General features: G+C 35.4%; 1 protein-coding gene and 1 long non-coding RNA gene across 2 annotated transcripts; both read left to right on the plus strand.

Annotated features, from left to right (window-relative positions):
* The first annotated feature begins 973 nt into the window (after positions 1-973).
* LOC110786013 (uncharacterized mitochondrial protein AtMg00810-like) lies at positions 974-1,487 on the plus strand. The gene is made up of 2 exons (XM_021990520.2): positions 974-1,126; positions 1,212-1,487. The coding sequence occupies exons 1-2, from the start codon at positions 974-976 to the stop codon at positions 1,485-1,487; spliced, it is 429 nt and encodes a 142-aa protein (XP_021846212.2).
* Positions 1,488-7,453: 5,966 nt separating this feature from the next.
* Positions 7,454-9,217, plus strand: LOC130460880 (uncharacterized). Its single transcript, XR_008921072.1, has 2 exons — positions 7,454-7,771; positions 7,864-9,217. It is a non-coding gene; the product is annotated as an uncharacterized lncRNA (long non-coding RNA).
* The last annotated feature ends 9,932 nt before the right edge of the window (positions 9,218-19,149 follow it).

A 19,149-nucleotide genomic window follows, 5' to 3' on the forward strand; every position in this document is an offset into this window, starting at 1 on the left:
AAGAAATAGAGAAAAGGGTTTATGACAAAATAGGGGGTCATTTAATGATGAGGAGTCCTATTTATAGGCTCCTTATTGTTAATGGGCTAGGCTTAGGAAATTAGAATTAGGCTTAGGGGATTAAATGATTGGGCTAGCTTAGGATTTGAATTAAATTCTTTTGATGCTTTAATTCAAACAAGGACATGGGATTTAGTGCCTAGGCCTACCGGGGTGAATATTGTTAATTACATGTGGATTTTTACCCATAAAGAAAATGATAAAGGTGACCTTATAAGGAACAAAGGTCGACTTTTTTGTGATGGAGGGTCGCAGGAGGTTGGTGTTGATTGTGATGAGATTATTAGTCCGATTGTTAAACCGACTACTATTCGCACATTGTTGAGTTTGGCCATGACTCGAAAATTTTCCATTCATCAACTTGATGTTAAAAATGCATTCCTTCATGGTGATTTTAAAAAAGACAGTTTATATGCATCAACCCCTAGGGTTTGTTGATCAACTAAACATGTTTGCTTACTTCATAAGGCATATATGGTCTCAAACAAGCACCTCGTGCTTGGTACCTGATAGTATCTACTATAACCAGGAATATAAATGAACCCTATTATTACAATTGCTCAGGATACCCGGTAGTACGTAGGTGGAATTTACCCCCAAAGGGGAGGAAAAGAGGTTTGCTAATTTTTTTTTATTGCAGATGGGTTTTGAAATTGCCAGGAGCGATACCTCATTGTTCACGTTCAAACACGACGACGACATGGATTATCTACTTCTCTATGTCGATGTCATTATTCTGGTCACTTCTTCAGATATTTTGCGAGACCGCATGATTACTCATTTGCAAACCGATTTTCCTACGTCTGATTTAGGACCACTTAATTATTTTGTGGGTATTGTTGTCACTCGTACTCCTTCTTTTATGCTTCTCTCATAACAGAAGTATGCACAGGAAATCTTAGAACGCGCATTTATGGGCACTTGTAAGCCTGCAGCTACTCATGTGGACACTCAGTCCAAATTGAGTGCAGAATCAGGTCCGAAAGTTCAGGATCCTACTAAGTACGGTAGCGTGGCAAGTTCTCTTCAGTACCTCACTTTTACTCGCCCTGATATAGATTACGCGGTACAACAAGTGTGTCTTTTTGTGCATGATCCCCAAGAGGCCCACTTTGATGCATTAATTAAAGCGCATTTTGTGATATGTTCAGGGCACCATTGACCATGGGTTACATTTATATCCTAATACTTCCTTGCAATTGATCACTTATACTGATGATGCAGATTGGGGTGGGTGCCCAGACACCCGCCGGTCGACTCCGGGTTATTGTTGTTTCCTAGGAGATAATTTAATTTCTTGGTCCTCCAAGCGTCAACATACATGGTCTAGATCTAGTGCAGAAGCAGAATATCGAGGCGTCGCAAATGTTGTTGTCGAGGCATGTTGGCTTCGTAATCTCTTACTGGAGCTACATTGTCCTCTCTGAAAGGCTACTATTGTTTATTGTGATAAGGAAATTTTGGTATTTACTACCTTTAAAATACACCACTTTTGTATTTACTACCTTATGAAATTTTTATTTTAAATTACTACCTTAAACTTCCAGATTTTTTTTATTTACTACCACTTTACAGTTTTTTCATTTTAAAATTAAGATATCTCTTTCGTTTCTTAATCGTTTAAAGTGATTCGAAGTTCATTATTTTCCTTTTTCTATAGGGATTTCATTGAGAATGTCATTTCAAAAAAATTCGTTTGATAATTCATAAATATTTTAAAATTTTAAAAATAATATTTAATTTGTTTAAACTTTTACGAAATGTTAAAAGGTAAGATCCCTATGGAATCCTTACATATAAATGAGAAGAATGGGCTTTGAATCACTTAAAATGATTAAGAAACGAAAGAGATATCTCAATTTTAAAATGAGAAAATTGTAAAATGGTAGTGAATACAAAAAAAATGGAACTTAAAGGTAGTAATTTAAAATAAAATTTTCATAAGGTAGTAAATACAAAAGTGGTGTATTTTTAAGGTAGTAAATACCAAAAAATCCTTGTGATAATGTTAGTGCAATCTACCTCAATCGCAATTACAACACCAGCGGACTAAACACGTCGAGATAGATATTCATTTTGTTCGGGAGAAAGTTGCGTTGGGCCAAGTACGAATGCTTCATGTTCCTTCGATATATCAGTTTACAGACATATTCACGAAAGACCTTCCGCGACAATTATTTTTAGATTTTTGAAACAGTCTTAGCGTACGACCTCCTCCCGCTATGACCGCGGGGGTGTGATAGAGAATAGATTTCTCCTAGGATATTAATTGTACAATTCTAGTCACATTAGGTTTCCTAATATAATTAGGACTATTGTAACACTATAAATAAGATCAATGAAATACACTCCAATCGGGGGAGTTTTCACAAATCTAACACTTTCGTTTAACTATAGATAAAATAGATTTGTGAAATGATGCATTTAATTTTGGTTTTTTTGTGAAATGTTACCTCTTATTCCGTATTTAAATTTAACTACCTTTCAAATTTGGTTTGTTTGACTAACACTATTATTTGACGTTTGCCGTTAATGTTTTTGTAGGGGTTTAGAGTTAAATACATAACATGATAGCGGATAACCCCAAAGCTAGGAAGCATGTATAAAGTACAAATCAAGCAATACTTACGTTTGTAGCGTGTTTTCCCTAGTTTCAACGAATCACGAACACGAACAAAAACTCCAGATGTCGTTCCTCTACTTGGTTCACCGACACATTTAGATCCGTCTTGAGATAGATGGCTTAGAAGTCACTCAAGATTGTTTGCTTTAGGGAAGAACAATTCTAATGGAGGCACAAAGATGGTTTAGGGTTTCTCTTGCCTTAGGTTAGAATCTGATTTTTGCATTAGGTTAGGAAAACATGTAGATTAGGTTATTATAATAACCTATCTAGTAAGCCAAGCCAACCAGCCAAGCATAGAGCCCGACCGCCCAACAAGGCCCACTACTGCAACCTCGCACAAGCGCACATCACATCACGTAGTGGGCGGGGCCTCGCTGTTGTTGTTGTTGTTGTTGTTGTTGTTGTGACTTCCCCGCGCGTGCACAACCAAGGCAGCAAGGTCATGGGCCTTTGCTCCTTGCTCTTTGCTAGTGGGCTTTCCTTCGTGTTTGCTTCATTTAATTATCATTCGATAATTCATTTGTCGTTTCGTACTTGACGATCCATTGTCATACGATACGAATGTACGGGTAACCAAATTATTTGTTACGAATGTCGGGAAACTGGACACAAGTCTTATGAGTGTCCAAGAAAACTAGATGTCCATAACGGAGGAAACGAAGGTGGTTTTAACACTATTGAAGCAAAACATGCCAAGCATCATGATAAGGTACGCTAGAGTTTTGGGACAAAATAATTTTTAAGGAGGGTAGAATGTGATACTAACATACCAGTTTCGTTGTTTTAAGCACGTGGTCATGAGAGATAATCTTAAATTTTGAGGTACTAGTTTCGACGTTTCGTTGTTTTAAGCAGGTTGTCATGAGAGCTAATCTTAAAGTTCGAGGTCGAACTTTGTTTTTAGGGGGAGTAGATGTAATACCTTGAATCTTGGGTACTTTATTATAAATTATTTTGGTATGAAATAAAGGTTTTAATGATGTCCAATTTCTTTTACAAAAACTCATCCCATTTAATGAAGAGGAAGAAGGGAATCAAAGAATATCTTGGTATCGCCAGATTGCCCGTCAGCAACCTCCTTTCCCATGGAATGCAAGAAATTCTTATAATCCACTTCATTCATATCACTTAGGTTATTGGGAAATGTAGCATTCATGGCCATGATTACAAGATGTATTGAAAAGGGGGCAAGAAGAGAAGGAACTCTCAAAATGCACTCAAAGTGCTTGAATTACAAGGAGGTAAAAGATTTGATTTTCATGCTTAGCCAAGCCACGACTTATATACTAATGTTTATGTCTTCAAATATTCTTAAATCAGAAATATTGACCCTCCCCATAAGCCATGACAATCTTACAAGAAAGCCATGCAACCAGTCAAGCTAAGCCACGTCAAATTCGTCTTTTTCCTAAAATTTTCTTTTATGATACCCAAAAATCCTTTCCCATTCTGATCCCATGTTGTAAAAGTATATTAATGATGAGGATATGTCTTCAATCCCATCTTTAATACACCATTAGAGCTTGCAAGTCCTAAACCGGGTCATACCAGGTCAAATCTGCATATTTTCGTCATCTTTTTTTCCAAACTGTTATTTGCATTGAGTTTACCTTTATTAATCATTTAATATACATTTATTAAATGAAATGAAACATTTTACAAACTTTATTTTCTAGAACAAACACAAAATTCACAAGCTGAAAACGCTATCTTAAGCCCGTTTTCGCCTGAAAGTCAAAATTTTCAAATTTTCGACCATTTAAAAAAAAAAAACACACAATCATGTTTTCTTTTTATATGGATGTCATTTTGACTCTCAACGTAATCACTAACACATCCAGTCTCATGCAAGCGTCGGACCAAATATCTGACGTTTTGCCCAAATCAGCATGTTAGAAGGTGTTTCGCTCAAAACTTGGCCTTGTACAAGTCATTTAGTCATGGATTTCCTTAATTCCTTCAATCCATTCTGAATTTATCAAGTTAAAAACCCCTCGATTTTAAATCCGAACATCAAAGTCGAGCTTTGACCAACTATACAATTCTCGAGATTAAGCGAACTCAGCCAACTTTTCAGTCGCGACATTTCAAGCCAACTTTTCAGTTGCAATGTTTCGGGATGAATAACTCTATTCTTCTTGGACCTATCATTTGATTTTTCAACCACACATAAGGAAATGATTAAGTAATTAATCAGTCCTTTACAAGCCGTTTTTTCAACTGCCATATTAAGTCTCACTAATTGAGATTTTCTAAGCCAGTTCTTTTCAACTGCATTGATCAAGTCTCATTAATTTAAACATTAATTGAGATCTCTCAAGCCGGTTTCTTTTTCAACCGCAACAAACCAATGATTGGATCTCATTGTTTTGATTAAAGCCAGTTTTCTTTCAACTGCAATTAGAGCCGACAATTGGCTCGCACCTATTCGGAGTCCATTCGAGCTGGTTCTTCAACCAGTATCAAGCACTTGTTACCTCAAAACTTTCCTTCTAGATCAAAATTTTGCGTCTTTTTATCAAACATTGATCATCGTTTGTTCCAAACTCGATCAATGAGGGGCATTATGTAGACATCAAATTTTGATCCCCAATTTTGTATGATCCTTTGTCAAGGAAAATATTTTTTTAATATAATTTTTGCTCGAGTTTCTTTGTTCATTACCTCGGCGGTAATGGTAAGACGATTTAAGGAGTAACAACGGTAGTAATTAAAAGTCCGAAAATATTAACAATAAAACAAAGACGTTTTATTTAAATGCCCAAAATCCTTACAATGTGTACTTCTAATCTACCAAAATAGCAAAAAATCGAAGCACAAATCGAATCGTGCGCATTTCGTGCCGGAAACCTCCAAGCTTCACTTGTTCATAATTATAAAAACCACGAGCGCCACTAGTAGCACAAATAACGCCATGAGCAAGTTCAAATACAAAGTTAGCATCCGAAAATGCTCATCGAAAGGAGAAGGAGGTGGCTGATCTTGGTTGTTGGGAGCCATGGGTGCCGTGAAAATGGAAGATTTTGATGTTTTTGGATAAGGTGGAGATAAGAAATAAGTGGTAAGTGGTGAATTGGATGGGGTAATCTCCTTTTATAAAGGAGTACTCCGTATTCAGTATTGTATAATATACTTCGATTCTACCGTATAATACCTCAATACGCTAACAATAACTTAATTCGAGTTTATTATGTGTAGCGACACGCAAAGATTTTCGTGTCTATCCCTTATCCAATATCACTACTTAAGGTGTTTTGTGTTATGTCTAGAGTTGTACAAATTTATATGTTACTATGAGTTTGCACCCGGAAAGACAAAAACTCCAATTCATAGGACCCGGAATAATAACGTACTATGACCGGGTTAACATTACTTACTACTAACGTAACACTACCAACATACGAGACCGACTAATTATAGCAAAACAATTCAAAAATGACTTAACAAAAAAAAAAGTAAATTACTAACTAATACACAATTAGTCACTAATTTACTAACTACCTAATTTACTAACTACCTAATTAACTAACTATCTAAAATAAACAAACTAATAAAACAAAAAAGAAAAAAAAGAAAAAAAAAGGGAAAACAAAATCAAAAAGACAAAAAAATAAAAACGAGCCTAATCTAACTAATCCCCCCAAACAACCCACGTGAAGCCCAAAGAAAGAGAAAAAAATAAGAGAAAAAATAATCTAAAACCACCACACAAACCCACGTACAGCCCCCAACCTCCTTTTAATTAATTTTTTTTTTTTTTAAAAAAAAGACTAATCTAATCACCCAAATTTCTTGTGAACTCTTCCAAAAATTAAAAGAAGAAGCTGCCAACAACATGAATAGATTCAGAAATTAGAAGCATTTGTCAAATCTTTTTTTTGTTTTAACTTGGAGGTAATTTGTAAGTAAAAAGCTACCTTCATGCATAGGTCTATCTAGGAATCTCCAACTAATTCTAATACAACAATATTGGTACCCGTTCAACTGTACAAACTGATTCAGTAAACGTCATGCCTTTCAACTACGGATGAATACAACCCAGTCATTGGTACATAATAAGCCATTCGGGTTAGCATGATAAATAATGTTACTAGTCTTATTACATAACTGATATATTTTACAACCACTAGTTTCCCTACTACTAATATGGGATGTGTTAGGTTTTTTTTTAAAAAAAAGTGGTATCCCTATCGGAATATACACCATGAGAGTAATACTTCTAAAATAGTGCTTCCCGAGAAGTACTATATCCCAAAAACACTATTACTATTAAGAGGGGGCATAATACGTCATTGTTCTAACAATGTGACGACGACCTTGTTAATATGCGGTATTAAAACGAGCCATCGGGTAAATGACGTACGAATAATTTTTCATATGACGCCCTCTTCGTAATAATGGACCTACATTTCTAACGCCCGACGTTTTTTAAAAATCGAACTATAACCTCTTTCCAAAATGATCATCTTATTTATGATCTATCATGATCCAAAAATACATTCTTTAGCCGACGACGCTAATGGTCTTTATTTTTCTCTAAGACGCGTATCTTGTTTAGCCCGTTTGAGCTCAAGGACAGTATAACTTATCAGTTTGGCAAATAAAACAAAAGCAGTTATGGGTCAATCAAGTCATGATTACTCAAATTTGCTTATTTATTCACAAAATCTTCCTACTTATCTATTTTTATTTCGTATAACCTTCAACTATTGTTTATTTGCAACTTAGTCCCTTCCACCCCTATAAATACCATCATCTTTTCTCACTTAAAGGAGGCCCCAACGCCCATCATTCTAAGCTCTCTAAAAAAAAAAAGCTCTCATTCACTCACTTGCTTTTTAACTTTCTCTAAAAATCAGTAAGAAAAAAAAATAAAAATAGTTTCATTCAAGTCAAAAAATAGTTTTAGTTAAAGTAAAATAAAAAAAATAAAAAAAAACAAGTTTTTAGTTTAATAAATATCAATATTCAGAAAATCAAAAAAGAAGTTATTCAATTTTCTTGGACAATTCACTTTGCAGTCACTTTTTTATTTCGATTGATCATTTGGACTAATCTCTCAAACATTGCTAGTCAGAGCCAAAGGTAATATTCTTGTTCCTTTTATTTTTGTGAATTCCAATTATTTTTCATACATTACTAACCTTTTTTCTTATGTGTGCTCTATAACCTGTTAGGGCACTATACGTGTCGGTTACCTAATTTGGAAACCAACTAGAATTTGACCGACCACGGGTGAGACTCGAGGGTGAGTGTATGTGAAGTTTTTTTTTTTTTTTTTTTTTACGTATGTTGATCACCAAAAAATGTTTTTATCAAAACAAAATTAAAGTGAGAAGGTGCATAAGAAAATTCGACAGAAAGATGGTGGAACTTTAGTACTAGCCAATTTCTTCATTTTTTTTTGTCAAATTTTATTGATAACTATATAAAATATATTCACTTTTCAAAATTCATAAAAGAATTTTTTTTACAGAAGCTTGAAGTGTTTAGAAGACCACGACATTTGGAATTTTTCAAAAACAAGTTTTAGAAAAATCACAATAAATCCTAAACTTCAGACTAGCAAAACTATCTTTTTCAGGTTCCGATTTCTTCTTTGGTGAAATTCGAGTAGGTTAACTTATTATTTTCTAAAATCTCAAAGAATATCATAGAAGGACAAAATCCTAAGCTTTCTAAATTGACCTCTCCCACCTCCACACGATTTTTATTCAATTTTATAGAATATTTTCAAAAACAGAAATCTAGGAAGACAGTTTCTTGAAAATGACAGTTTCAAATAAATAAGTTTTATTTTATTAAAAATATTAAATAAACTTTAAAATCTGACCTTTTTATACACATGACTCCAAAATGTTTCTAAAGTCTATTTTAAAAATAAAAACGTGATCTTGTTTTCAAATAATTAATTTATAATTTAATTTCACTTCAAGGTCTAAAAAAGGAGCAGCTTTAATGAAAAATTATTTATAAATTATCTACTTCTGAGTTTGAAACCATTTTTTAACACGTTAAAGAAAACACTTAGATCTTTCCAAGAAGGTATCAAACGCTCAAATCCGAGTTCGGGAGGTCTTGGTATTAAATTTAAAGTTCAACGAGATGTAATTTTCTCAACATTTTTTTAAAAAAAGAAAATTAGTTTTCTCTTATAAAATCCGATTTACCATAAATAAATTCCTATTTTCCCTAGATAACAGATTTTGTAAGTATACATACTCCAAACCATTTACCACTTCGTTATACTTACCTAAAATTAATTTAGGTTAAGTTAAGTAAAGTGGAAAATTCTAAAATAAACCCCAAATATAAGTTTTGTTTACTTAGGTCGCTACTTTCCAAACATCCAAGGCGAAGAAATATGAAGACTAGTCAAGGAAACACAGTTCAAGGCGAAGGAATCAAGACTTGAAGCTGCTCATTAGATAGGAATTCTGATTATTGTAATATTTATTGTATTCATGGCACTTGTAAACTAAAGATCCACCACCAAAGTAATAAAACAACAAAAGAATTATCTTATGCACACTTCCTACTAATAAATTATTCGAGTGTTTTTTTTTTTATTAAATTGGTTAAATCACTTTGCATGCTTGATCCATATATCATTTCACATTTGCATGAGATAAACCTAGTGACTTATGGTTTATGACCTTGAATTGAATAAACGGGTCAAATTGGAAATTTAGTCATATAGGATTGTGAAGTGATTCACCCACTTATAAAACCTATTATCATCAAATTTTGTTACCTATAATGAATCACTCTCAGTCTAGTATGACATGATTTCTATTATGAAACTATTATTCAATTTTAGGCCATATCAGGTGTCCCAACTTATATGGTCAATTTCATAAACCCCAAACACATTACCTCAAAATCCACTCAGATAGCACATTACTATCCATCCTCAAAAGAGTGAAGTTCAGCCCAAAATAAACAAGTCACAAAGTACAAAACAACTTTCTTTTCAGAAACAAGTCAATCCAAAAGTCGTCAATCGGGACGCATTTTATCTTTAAGATGTCTTTCACAGAAGACTTTTATGGTGTCACTAATCGGGGTGATTTCCACAACCTTAATGTGGCGATTTGATTCCCAAAAGCAAGTCAGTTAAAGACCTATTGCCAACCTTGTTCTGAGTTATTCAAAACTCTATTTCCCTTCACCCATTGGAATTGACCACATAGGAAGGGACACCTGTCAGAACTACGTAGGGTTTTGATCCGGGAGTGGATTCAAATCCCACAATGAACGGTACGTAGGGCAACTTTAATGCTCAAACCCACCATACATCACCAGATTTATCTCATCATATATTATATCATATTGCATCCGAGTGTGTTTGACTACTTGTAAATTATGTGACATTATGCATTAAGTTAATAACATCGTGAATGATCATAACCAATTATTGTAAGAAAAATAGGGACAACATATTAGTAGGAGCCTGTTTTAGAACAGAGGGAGAGACGAGTTCCAGACGTTCGATCTTCCTAACTTATACCCCGGACCTTAATCTTTGATTTCAAAAGACCAGATCTCATAGGAAAAAAACCTTTTATTTTATGGAGCCATCATTGTTTTTGGAAATTTATTTTTTATTAAATAATTATTTTTCCCCTGAAAATGATGATTTCAAAAATCCGGTCCCTATCGGATAAAATAGGGTGGCGACTCCTAACTTTTAAACATTACAAGCCCAACAGTTGGCTTATGTGGGATTCTGACCGTAATCTAGGACAGTCGAGAATCGGGTCCCACATACTAATCCTATTACTCAATTGTTATATTTTACAACAACTAGTCTCTCTACTACTAATATGGGATGTATTAGGTACTTTCATAAAAGAGAGGTATCCCTATCAGAATATACACCATGAGAGTAATACTTCTAAAATAGTGCTTCCCGAGAAGTACTATATCCCAAAAACACTATTACTATTAAGAGGGGGCATAATACGTCATTGTTCTAACAACGTGACGACGACCTTGTTAATATGCGGTATTAAAACGAGCCCTCGGGTAAATGACGTACGAATAATTTTTCATATGACGCCTTCTTCGTAATAATAGACCTACATTTCTAACGCCCGACGTTTTTTAAAAAACGAACTATAACCTCTTTCCAAAATGATCATCTTATTTATGATCTATCATGATCCAAAAATACATTCTTTAGCCGACGACGCTAGGTCTTTATTTTTCTCTAAGACGCGTATCTTGTTTAGCCCGTTTGAGCTCAAGGACAGTATAACTTATCAGTTTGGAAAATAAAACAAAAGCAGTTATGGGTTAATCAAGTCATGATTACTCAAATTTGCTTATTTATTCACAAAATCCTCCTACTTATCTATTTTTATTTCGTATAACCTTCAACTATTGTTTATTTGCAACTTAGTCCCTTCCGCCCCTATAAATACCATCATCTTTTCTCACTTAAAAGGCCCCAACGCCCATCATTCTAAGCTCTCTAAAAAAAAAGCTCTCATTCACTCACTTGCTTTTTAAGTTTCTCTAAAAAATCAGTAAGGAAAAAAAAATAGTTTCATTCAAGTCAAAAAATAGTTTTAGTTAAAGTAAAATCAAAAAAATCAAAAAAACAAGTTTTTAGTTTAATTAGTATCAATATTCAGAAAATCAAAAAAGAAGTTATTCAATTTTCTTGGACAATTCACTTTGCAGTCACTTTTTTATTTCGATTGATCATTTGGACTAATCTCTCAAACATTGCTAGTCAGAGCCAAAGGTAATATTCTTGTTCCTTTTATTTTTGTGAATTCCAATTATTTTTCATACATTACTAACCTTTTTTCTTATGTGTGCTCTATAACCTGTTAGGGCACTATACGTGCCGGTTACCTAATTTGGAAACCAACTAGAATTTGACCGACCACGGGTGAGACTCGAGGGTGAGTGTATGTGAAGTGTGTTTTTTTTTACGTATGTTGATCACCAAAAAATGTTTTTATCAAAACAAAATTAAAGTGAGAAGGTGCATAAGAAAATTCGACAGAAAGATGGTGGAACTTTAGTACTAGCCAATTTCTTCATTTTCTTTTTTTGTCAATTTTATTGATAACTATATAAAATATATTCACTTTTCAAAATTCATAAAAGAATTTTTTTACAGAAGCTTGAAGAAAGACCACGACATTTGGAATTTTTCAAAAACAAGTTTTAGAAAAATCACAATAAATCCTAAACTTCAGACTAGCAAAACTATCTTTTTCAGGTTCCGATTTCTTCTTTGGTGAAATTCGAGTAGGTTAACTTATTATTTTCTAAAATCTCAAAGAATATCATAGAAGTACAAAATCCTAAGCTTTCTAAATTGACCTCTCCCACCTCCACACGATTTTTATTCAATTTTATAGAATATTTTCAAAAACAGAAATCTAGGAAGACAGTTTCTTGAAAATGACAGTTTCAAATAAATAAGTTTTATTTTATTAAAAATATTAAATAAACTTTAAAATCTGACCTTTTCATACACATGACTCCAAAATGTTTCTAAAGTCTATTTTAAAAATAAAAACGTGATCTTGTTTTCAAATAATTAATTTATAATTTAATTTCACTTCAAGGTCTAAAAAAGGAGCAGCTTTAATGAAAAATTATTTATAAATTATCTATTTCTGAGTTTGAAACCATTTTTAACACGTTAAAGAAAACACTTAGATCTTTCCAAAAAGGTATCAAACGCTCAAATCCGAGTTCGGGAGGTCTTGGTATTAAATTTAAAGTTCAACGAGATGTAATTTTCTCAACAGTTTTTTTTTAAAAAAGAAAATTAGTTTTCTCTTATAAAATCCGATTTACCCAAAATAAATTCCTATTTTTCCTAGATAACATATTTTGTAAGTATACACACTCCAAACCATTTACCACTTCGTTATACTTACCTAAAATTAATTTAGGTTAAGTTAAGTAAAGTGGAAAATTCTAAAATAAACTCAAATATAAGTTTTGTTTACTTAGGTCGCTACTTTCCAAACATCCAAGGCAAAGAAATATGAAGACTAGTCAAGGAAACACAGTTCAAGGTGAAGGAATCAAGACTTGAAGCTGCTCATTAGATAGGAATTCCGATTATTGTAATATTTATTGTATTTATGGCACTTGTAAACTAAAGTTCCACCACCAAAGTAATAAAACAACAAAAGAATTATCTTATGCACACTTCCTAATAATAAATTATTCGAGTGTTTTTTTTTTTATTAAATTGGTTAAATCACTTTGCATGCTTGATCCATATATCATTTCACATTTGCATGAGATAAACCTAGTGACTTATGGTTTATGACCTTGAATTGAATAAACGGGTCAAATTGGAAATTTAGTCATATAGGATTGTGAAGTGATTCACCCACCTATAAATCCTATTATCATCAAATCTTGTTACCTATAATGAATCATTCTCAGTCTAGTATGACATGATTTCTATTATGAAACTATTATTCAATTTTAGGCCATACCAGGTGTCCCAACTTATTTGGTCAATTTCATAAACCCCAAACACATTACCTCAAAACCCACTCAAATAGTACATTACTATCCATCCTCAATAGAGTGAAGTTCAACCCAAAATAAGCAAGTCGCAAAGTCCAAAACAACTTTCTTTTAAGAAACAAGTCAATCCAAAAGTCGTCAATCGGGACGCATTTTATTGTTGAGTTGTCTTTCACATAAGACTTTTATGGTGTCACTAATCGGGGTGATTTCCACAACCTTAATGGAGCGATTTGATTCCCAAAAGCAAGTCAGTTAAAGACCTATTACCAACCTTGTCTTGAGTTATCCAACACTCTATTTCCCTTCACCCATTGGAATTGACCACATAGGAAGGGACACCTGTCAGAACTACGTAGGGTTTTGATCCGGGAGTGGATTCAAATCCCACAATGAACGGTACGTAGGGCAACTTTAATGCTCAAACCCACCATACATCACCAGATTTATCTCATCATATATTATATCATATTGCATCCGAGTGTGTTTGACTACTTGTAAATTATGTGACATTATGCATTAAGTTAATAACATCGTGAATGATCATAACCAATTATTGTAAGAAAAATAGGGACAACATATTAGTAGGAGCCTGTTTTAGAACAGAGGGAGAGACGAGTTCCAGACGTTCGATCTTCCTAACTTATACCCCGGACCTTAATCTTTGATTTCAAAAGACCAGATCTCATAGGAAAAAAGCCTTTTATTTTATGGAGCCAAATCTTTTACCACCGTCCAACCCCGTATGGGGCCACTCGAACAATTATTTCCTTAATTGAACAAAACCTTGTAGTTAACGTGTTAGGACACATGGACCAACGCATGCTTGCTTTTTATTTATGTTGTTAATTGTCTGTCCTGACTAATTTAATTCACGTGCTTTTTTTCTCTTTATATATTCGCGATGACGTTTCCTTTTAACCTTTTTCTTCTTTCGCTCTTTAAAATTTTGGTTTGTAATATCTTCAAAAAAAAAAAAAAACTTTTTCCTAGTCTAATTGATCGCGTTTTATTGTCAAATCCATTTTCGACTTTTCATAAAGAAATTTCCCTTCAAAAACAAAAGCGAACAAAGAATTTCTCACAATGTCGCGATTAATTCTTAATCACTATTCAAAAATTTCTCATGAACCAGGTCAAAAATCAATGCCAAAATTTAGCTGACTTCATAAACATAAAATCTCCATAAAACGCGAATGATTCTAATGCTCCAAAATCAAATCGCATCTTTCTAAAGAATTTTTGTTTACAGAATGACTCTTTTTTTAAAAAAACCCGATTTTTCCAAAAACTTATACTTCGCTTTACTGCTGACCAATTTTTTATGATGATTTTCAAAAGAGAAACCATTTTTCTTAAAATGGACTTATAATATCACCAAGATACTTTTCTATTTCCCGCCATTTTTTTACTTCATTTTATTGAACTCCCGATATCAATACTAATATCATTCTTGTTTGAAATGATAGGTACTTCACTTATACTTAATCAAGTCCTTAAAACAATATGAGTTCCGCAAAGCCAAGATACGAAGCTGGAAGTGAGAAGGGTCGCTGGAGGTCAATAAGTCAGATTTACTCCGAAAAGAGTGAACCTTTAGCTGTTATATACCACCGGCTGAAGTTGCAAGGATTCCTTGACCCAAAACATCTCAATTATTCCATGCCTTCTCCCGCAGCGGACATGGCGAGGTATTGCAATTACTGCCATGACTATGGACATGATATAGAATCCTGTTCGGATACAAGACATGCTATACAACAACTTATTGACGACGGAAAAATTCCAATTCCAAAGGCTTGGGTTCCCCCTACCATATCATTCAGCGATGCAGATTTGCCGGAGGTCATTGATCACAATCGGCCTTTATGCATCACCTTAGGGCACGCTTGTTATTTAATCTCAGGTATTTGGATTGATGGTGGGTCAGCATTCAATGTTTGTTCAAAAGGAATTTTAAATGAAGTGGGACACGGAGACACACCTTTAGGACATTCCGACAAGATTTTAGTGGCATATGATGACACCCCAAGAAAATCAATTGGGACCATTACTTTGAAATTGGGGCACAAGAGTTGGGAATGTGATGTAGAATTTCAGGTGATCGAAGCTCCTACGCAATTTCCCTTTCTACTTGGGAGGCCGTGGCTTCATGACACACGAGCTATTGCATCTACCCTTCATCAGAAAGTGAAAATCCCAACACCAAGGGGAATAATGACCATCCATGGGGATATAGTTGTTCCAAAAGTATCACTAATGTCTTGCAACATGATTGGTTCTGGAGAAGGTTCAACCTCCGAACATGCTCCACCCAGAACAGGAAACAACGATAATAAGGCATCATTATGGGACTTAATATCAAAGTCTCAAATGCATCACGAAGCCTTCATCGACCACCTCAAGAGGACTGCGATTGACATCACGACCCCAGCTAGGGACCTGATGAAAATGTTCAAACTCGATTGGCAACTGGTCATGAAAGATTTGATTGAAAGGGACTTCCTAGAAGACACCTTAGAGCATACAATGATCTGCGACGACAAGAGGTACCATGGTGTTTTGGTGGAGGGAGGATGTCCCATCAATGTATGCCCCTATAAGACCTTCGTTAAGTGGGGATGTGAATGAGAAGAACTTGAACCAGTGACCTTTGAAGATCTCGGCGATGAGTATACAAGTGGAAAAGCATGGGGTAAACTGAGCACTACTGTGGACTATAAGGGTATATCATTTACCACAGAATTCATAGTCCTCAATATCCCCTCACTCTATGACATAAAGCTCGGCCAACCGTGGATGTACAAAATCCATGCCATTCTCGCCACCCAGTCAGAGGGTTCATTATGGTCACCGTGTCCTCCTTTGTTCCCAGAAGACGGTAGCCAATCTAAGGTTTCAAATAAGGCTAAGGTCTTCGAAGTCTCCACCATCACTCAGGAGGTTTCTTCAATAGAACAGGAAGTTGTGAATCTGGACCTTTTACTGTCATATGAGAACATGGGGATAGAAGAAAAGACCATGATACCCGTAACTCTTGATCAACTGACTTACTTGGCTGACACATACCCTTCTTATGTCAAAGCACCATTGGGATCTTCGGTCTCATGGATTGATCTCCGTAAAATTTCCCGAGACGACCCGCATCGGAATAATAGACTAGACTTCACAAACGATGATTTGCCTCCACATCCATATCATAATCATGCATTGTACATAACCTTGTTACATAGCAGCGGCTACATAGATAATATTCTGGTTGATAATGGATCGGCGACCAACATAACTTCACGAGACTTCCTTTACGAACTAGGTTATGAGGCAAACCAAATAACTCATTACTCGGGCTTATCTTTTGGTTTTGATAATACTCCAAGGGAGATAACGGGAACCATATTATTGACTTTGAAGTACGGACCAGTCGTGTATGAGGTGAATTTCCGTGTGATAGACTGCGAGACTTCATACAATCTCTTGTTGGGACGACCGTGGTTACATGAGAATCAGATGGTTGCGTCAACATTGCACCAGAAAGTTAGAGGAATGCTATGTTTCCCATTAGGGGGATACGTGATTCCAGGAGATGTAAGAGATGGAACGACCCAATATGCCAGTACAAGCCAGTTTGGGGAGATGAATCTCGTCGAAAACGAGGAAGGTTACTTTCCTAACAATGAGATCACAATATGGCCAACGCCGGTAATGAAGCTGACCCGCATGTACTGGCCCATTTCGGAATCAGAACGCGACCATCCAACTTGGATGCCAGATAAAATCAAGGCACGAAGGCTGCGTGAACGACTTGGGTGGCTTTACAATCAGGAACATGCGGTACAATGTGAAGGAATAATGACATCGGCTAATAAGGTGGCTTCCATCGTGTCAATTATGGAGCCTCATATTTTCCTACGCAAGATTGATCCCGTGACTTTAGCTTCGTGTCAATTGGTATGCAAGGCCTGGGAATCATGGATCCTAGATCGAGAAGACAACCCCTTGTATGTTGCCAAGCGCAAAGAAGATTGGGAACAACGCTTGGAGACCGGAGAGTTCGTTACTTGGCGTTACGATTAAGGATTACACGTCTCTGCCGGTTCAAGATGCCTCATCACCACTCACCTGTAGCCTATGCATTGCGTTATTTATTTTTCCTATGTTAAAAAAAAAAGATAGAAATTTTAGAACTACGTGCGACTTGATCCCCCCTTTCTTTTTTAATTAATTAAAAAAAAAATAATCATCATCATGTATGTTTGCATCATTTCACACCACTTTTGCAAAGGGGTACGTAGGCAGCTCACTTTGAGTTCAGTCGCAAAATAAATATTAATTTTCTTTCTTTCTTGTTATTTTTGGAACTACGTTGGGTCTGATTCCCTGTAAACACTCTTACACCATCAAGCACCTATGCACCCAGGGATACGTAGGCAGCCTTCAGGCACGACCCCTATATTTAACAATTTGTTTTTGATGCTTCAAGGAACGCAGGTAATCAAGCATCTAAACCGATGTCATCACTATTTTAGCAGAGACACATGCCCTATTTCTCTATTTTCTTTCTTCACTTTATCATTCTATACTTTTGTAAGGCGGGAAATGGAAAAGTAAAAGTGATATTTATCTTTGAGAATTTGGTCTTGCAAAATAATAAATAACTTATCTTCAAATAACTTGTTTTTCTACATTCCCTCTCCATTTCGCGAAAATAGTTTTCAATTTTGTTGAAAATCCTGAATTTTCAAATTTAACCCCTGAATTATGCCAAAATCATGCAAAAAGTTCTAATTCGTGCTTGAACAAACCAACCACGATAAGTAAAATACCCTTTCGACCAACATACACAAACTCCTTTTATTTATTTATTTATTTACTTCCAAAGTACGATCACAACAAGTATAAAATGTACAATTTTCAATACTGGGCGAGTAATATCTCAGGAATTGGTGGAACTTCGAACTCCTCTGAATGACCCCATGGAAACCTTTGGCAAAAGTCTACGATAAGCATAGCCCCTTTGAGGCTTTCCTGTGGAAGATGGCGGATACTGACTTCCCACCCAGGGAATCGCATTAATTGCATTATACCGCATAATTCGCGCTCGGGAGCAGTTGTGGAGATGTCTAGCTTAGCAAAGGCTAGAGTATGGAGTTCGACGTCCACCAATACTTCCAACTGTTTCACTTGCAGCATTCTAGCTTTCTGCAAGCCTCTTTGCAAAATAGATAATACAAAAGAGGAGAGGCTTTGCCCTTGAACCTTAGAAGCAAAACCGGCCACCCAGTTCTGTCTTGGGTCCCGCACTATAAACCCACCCCTACACTTATGTGACCCATCAGACATGACAACAAACGAAAGGGTATGCGGTTTAGAACGTTTCCAAGGGCCAGAAGACGAAGCTTTAGTAAACCTATCTACCAATATAAAAAAGACCCTTTTGACTTATTGACCATAAAGTCTCAGGAATGGCAAATGAGGAAAGCCTAGAAGGAGGAATCTTCCGAAGGAAGTCTTCTTTAGAACTTTGGTAGCTAGAAGGACCACCCATTGCCATTTGTAAACGATCAAGTGATGAAAATTCAAATAGACTCAACCATGGACGATTAGCCGTGCTTTGGCGCGGACCCTGCCTCTCATGTACTAGAATTCTTGTGGGGATAGCCTGTGGTGAAACATAGACCGATAAAGTGATTGACTCTGCAGCCAATTGTGTCACAGAAAAGAAACAAGTATCGTTCCAAAAAAATAACATGGGTGGAAATGAACCAGACCCAGGGAGGATACCAAAGGTCTTGATACCCAAGCCCCTAGCCACTTCTTCACCGGTCTTCGAGTCAGAAAGAAGTAATACGAAGCAAGCAGGTTGGTATATTTTAGATAACATGACGAGATGACCAAGGAGACGTGATGTTGACTGATCCCTGACATCCCACATTAACAACCTAAGTGTA

This window comes from Spinacia oleracea, chromosome 5, assembly GCF_020520425.1.
Source record: "Spinacia oleracea cultivar Varoflay chromosome 5, BTI_SOV_V1, whole genome shotgun sequence".
NCBI lineage: Eukaryota > Viridiplantae > Streptophyta > Magnoliopsida > Caryophyllales > Amaranthaceae > Spinacia > Spinacia oleracea.

Coding starts and splice junctions, on each gene's coding strand:
- LOC110786013 (XM_021990520.2), top strand. CDS start 974: ATGGGCACTTGTAAGCCTGCAGCTACTCATGTGGACACTCAGTCCAAA. Junction 1,127..1,211: donor GCCCTGATATAGATTACGCG/GTACAACAAGTG, acceptor TGATATGTTCAG/GGCACCATTGACCATGGGTT.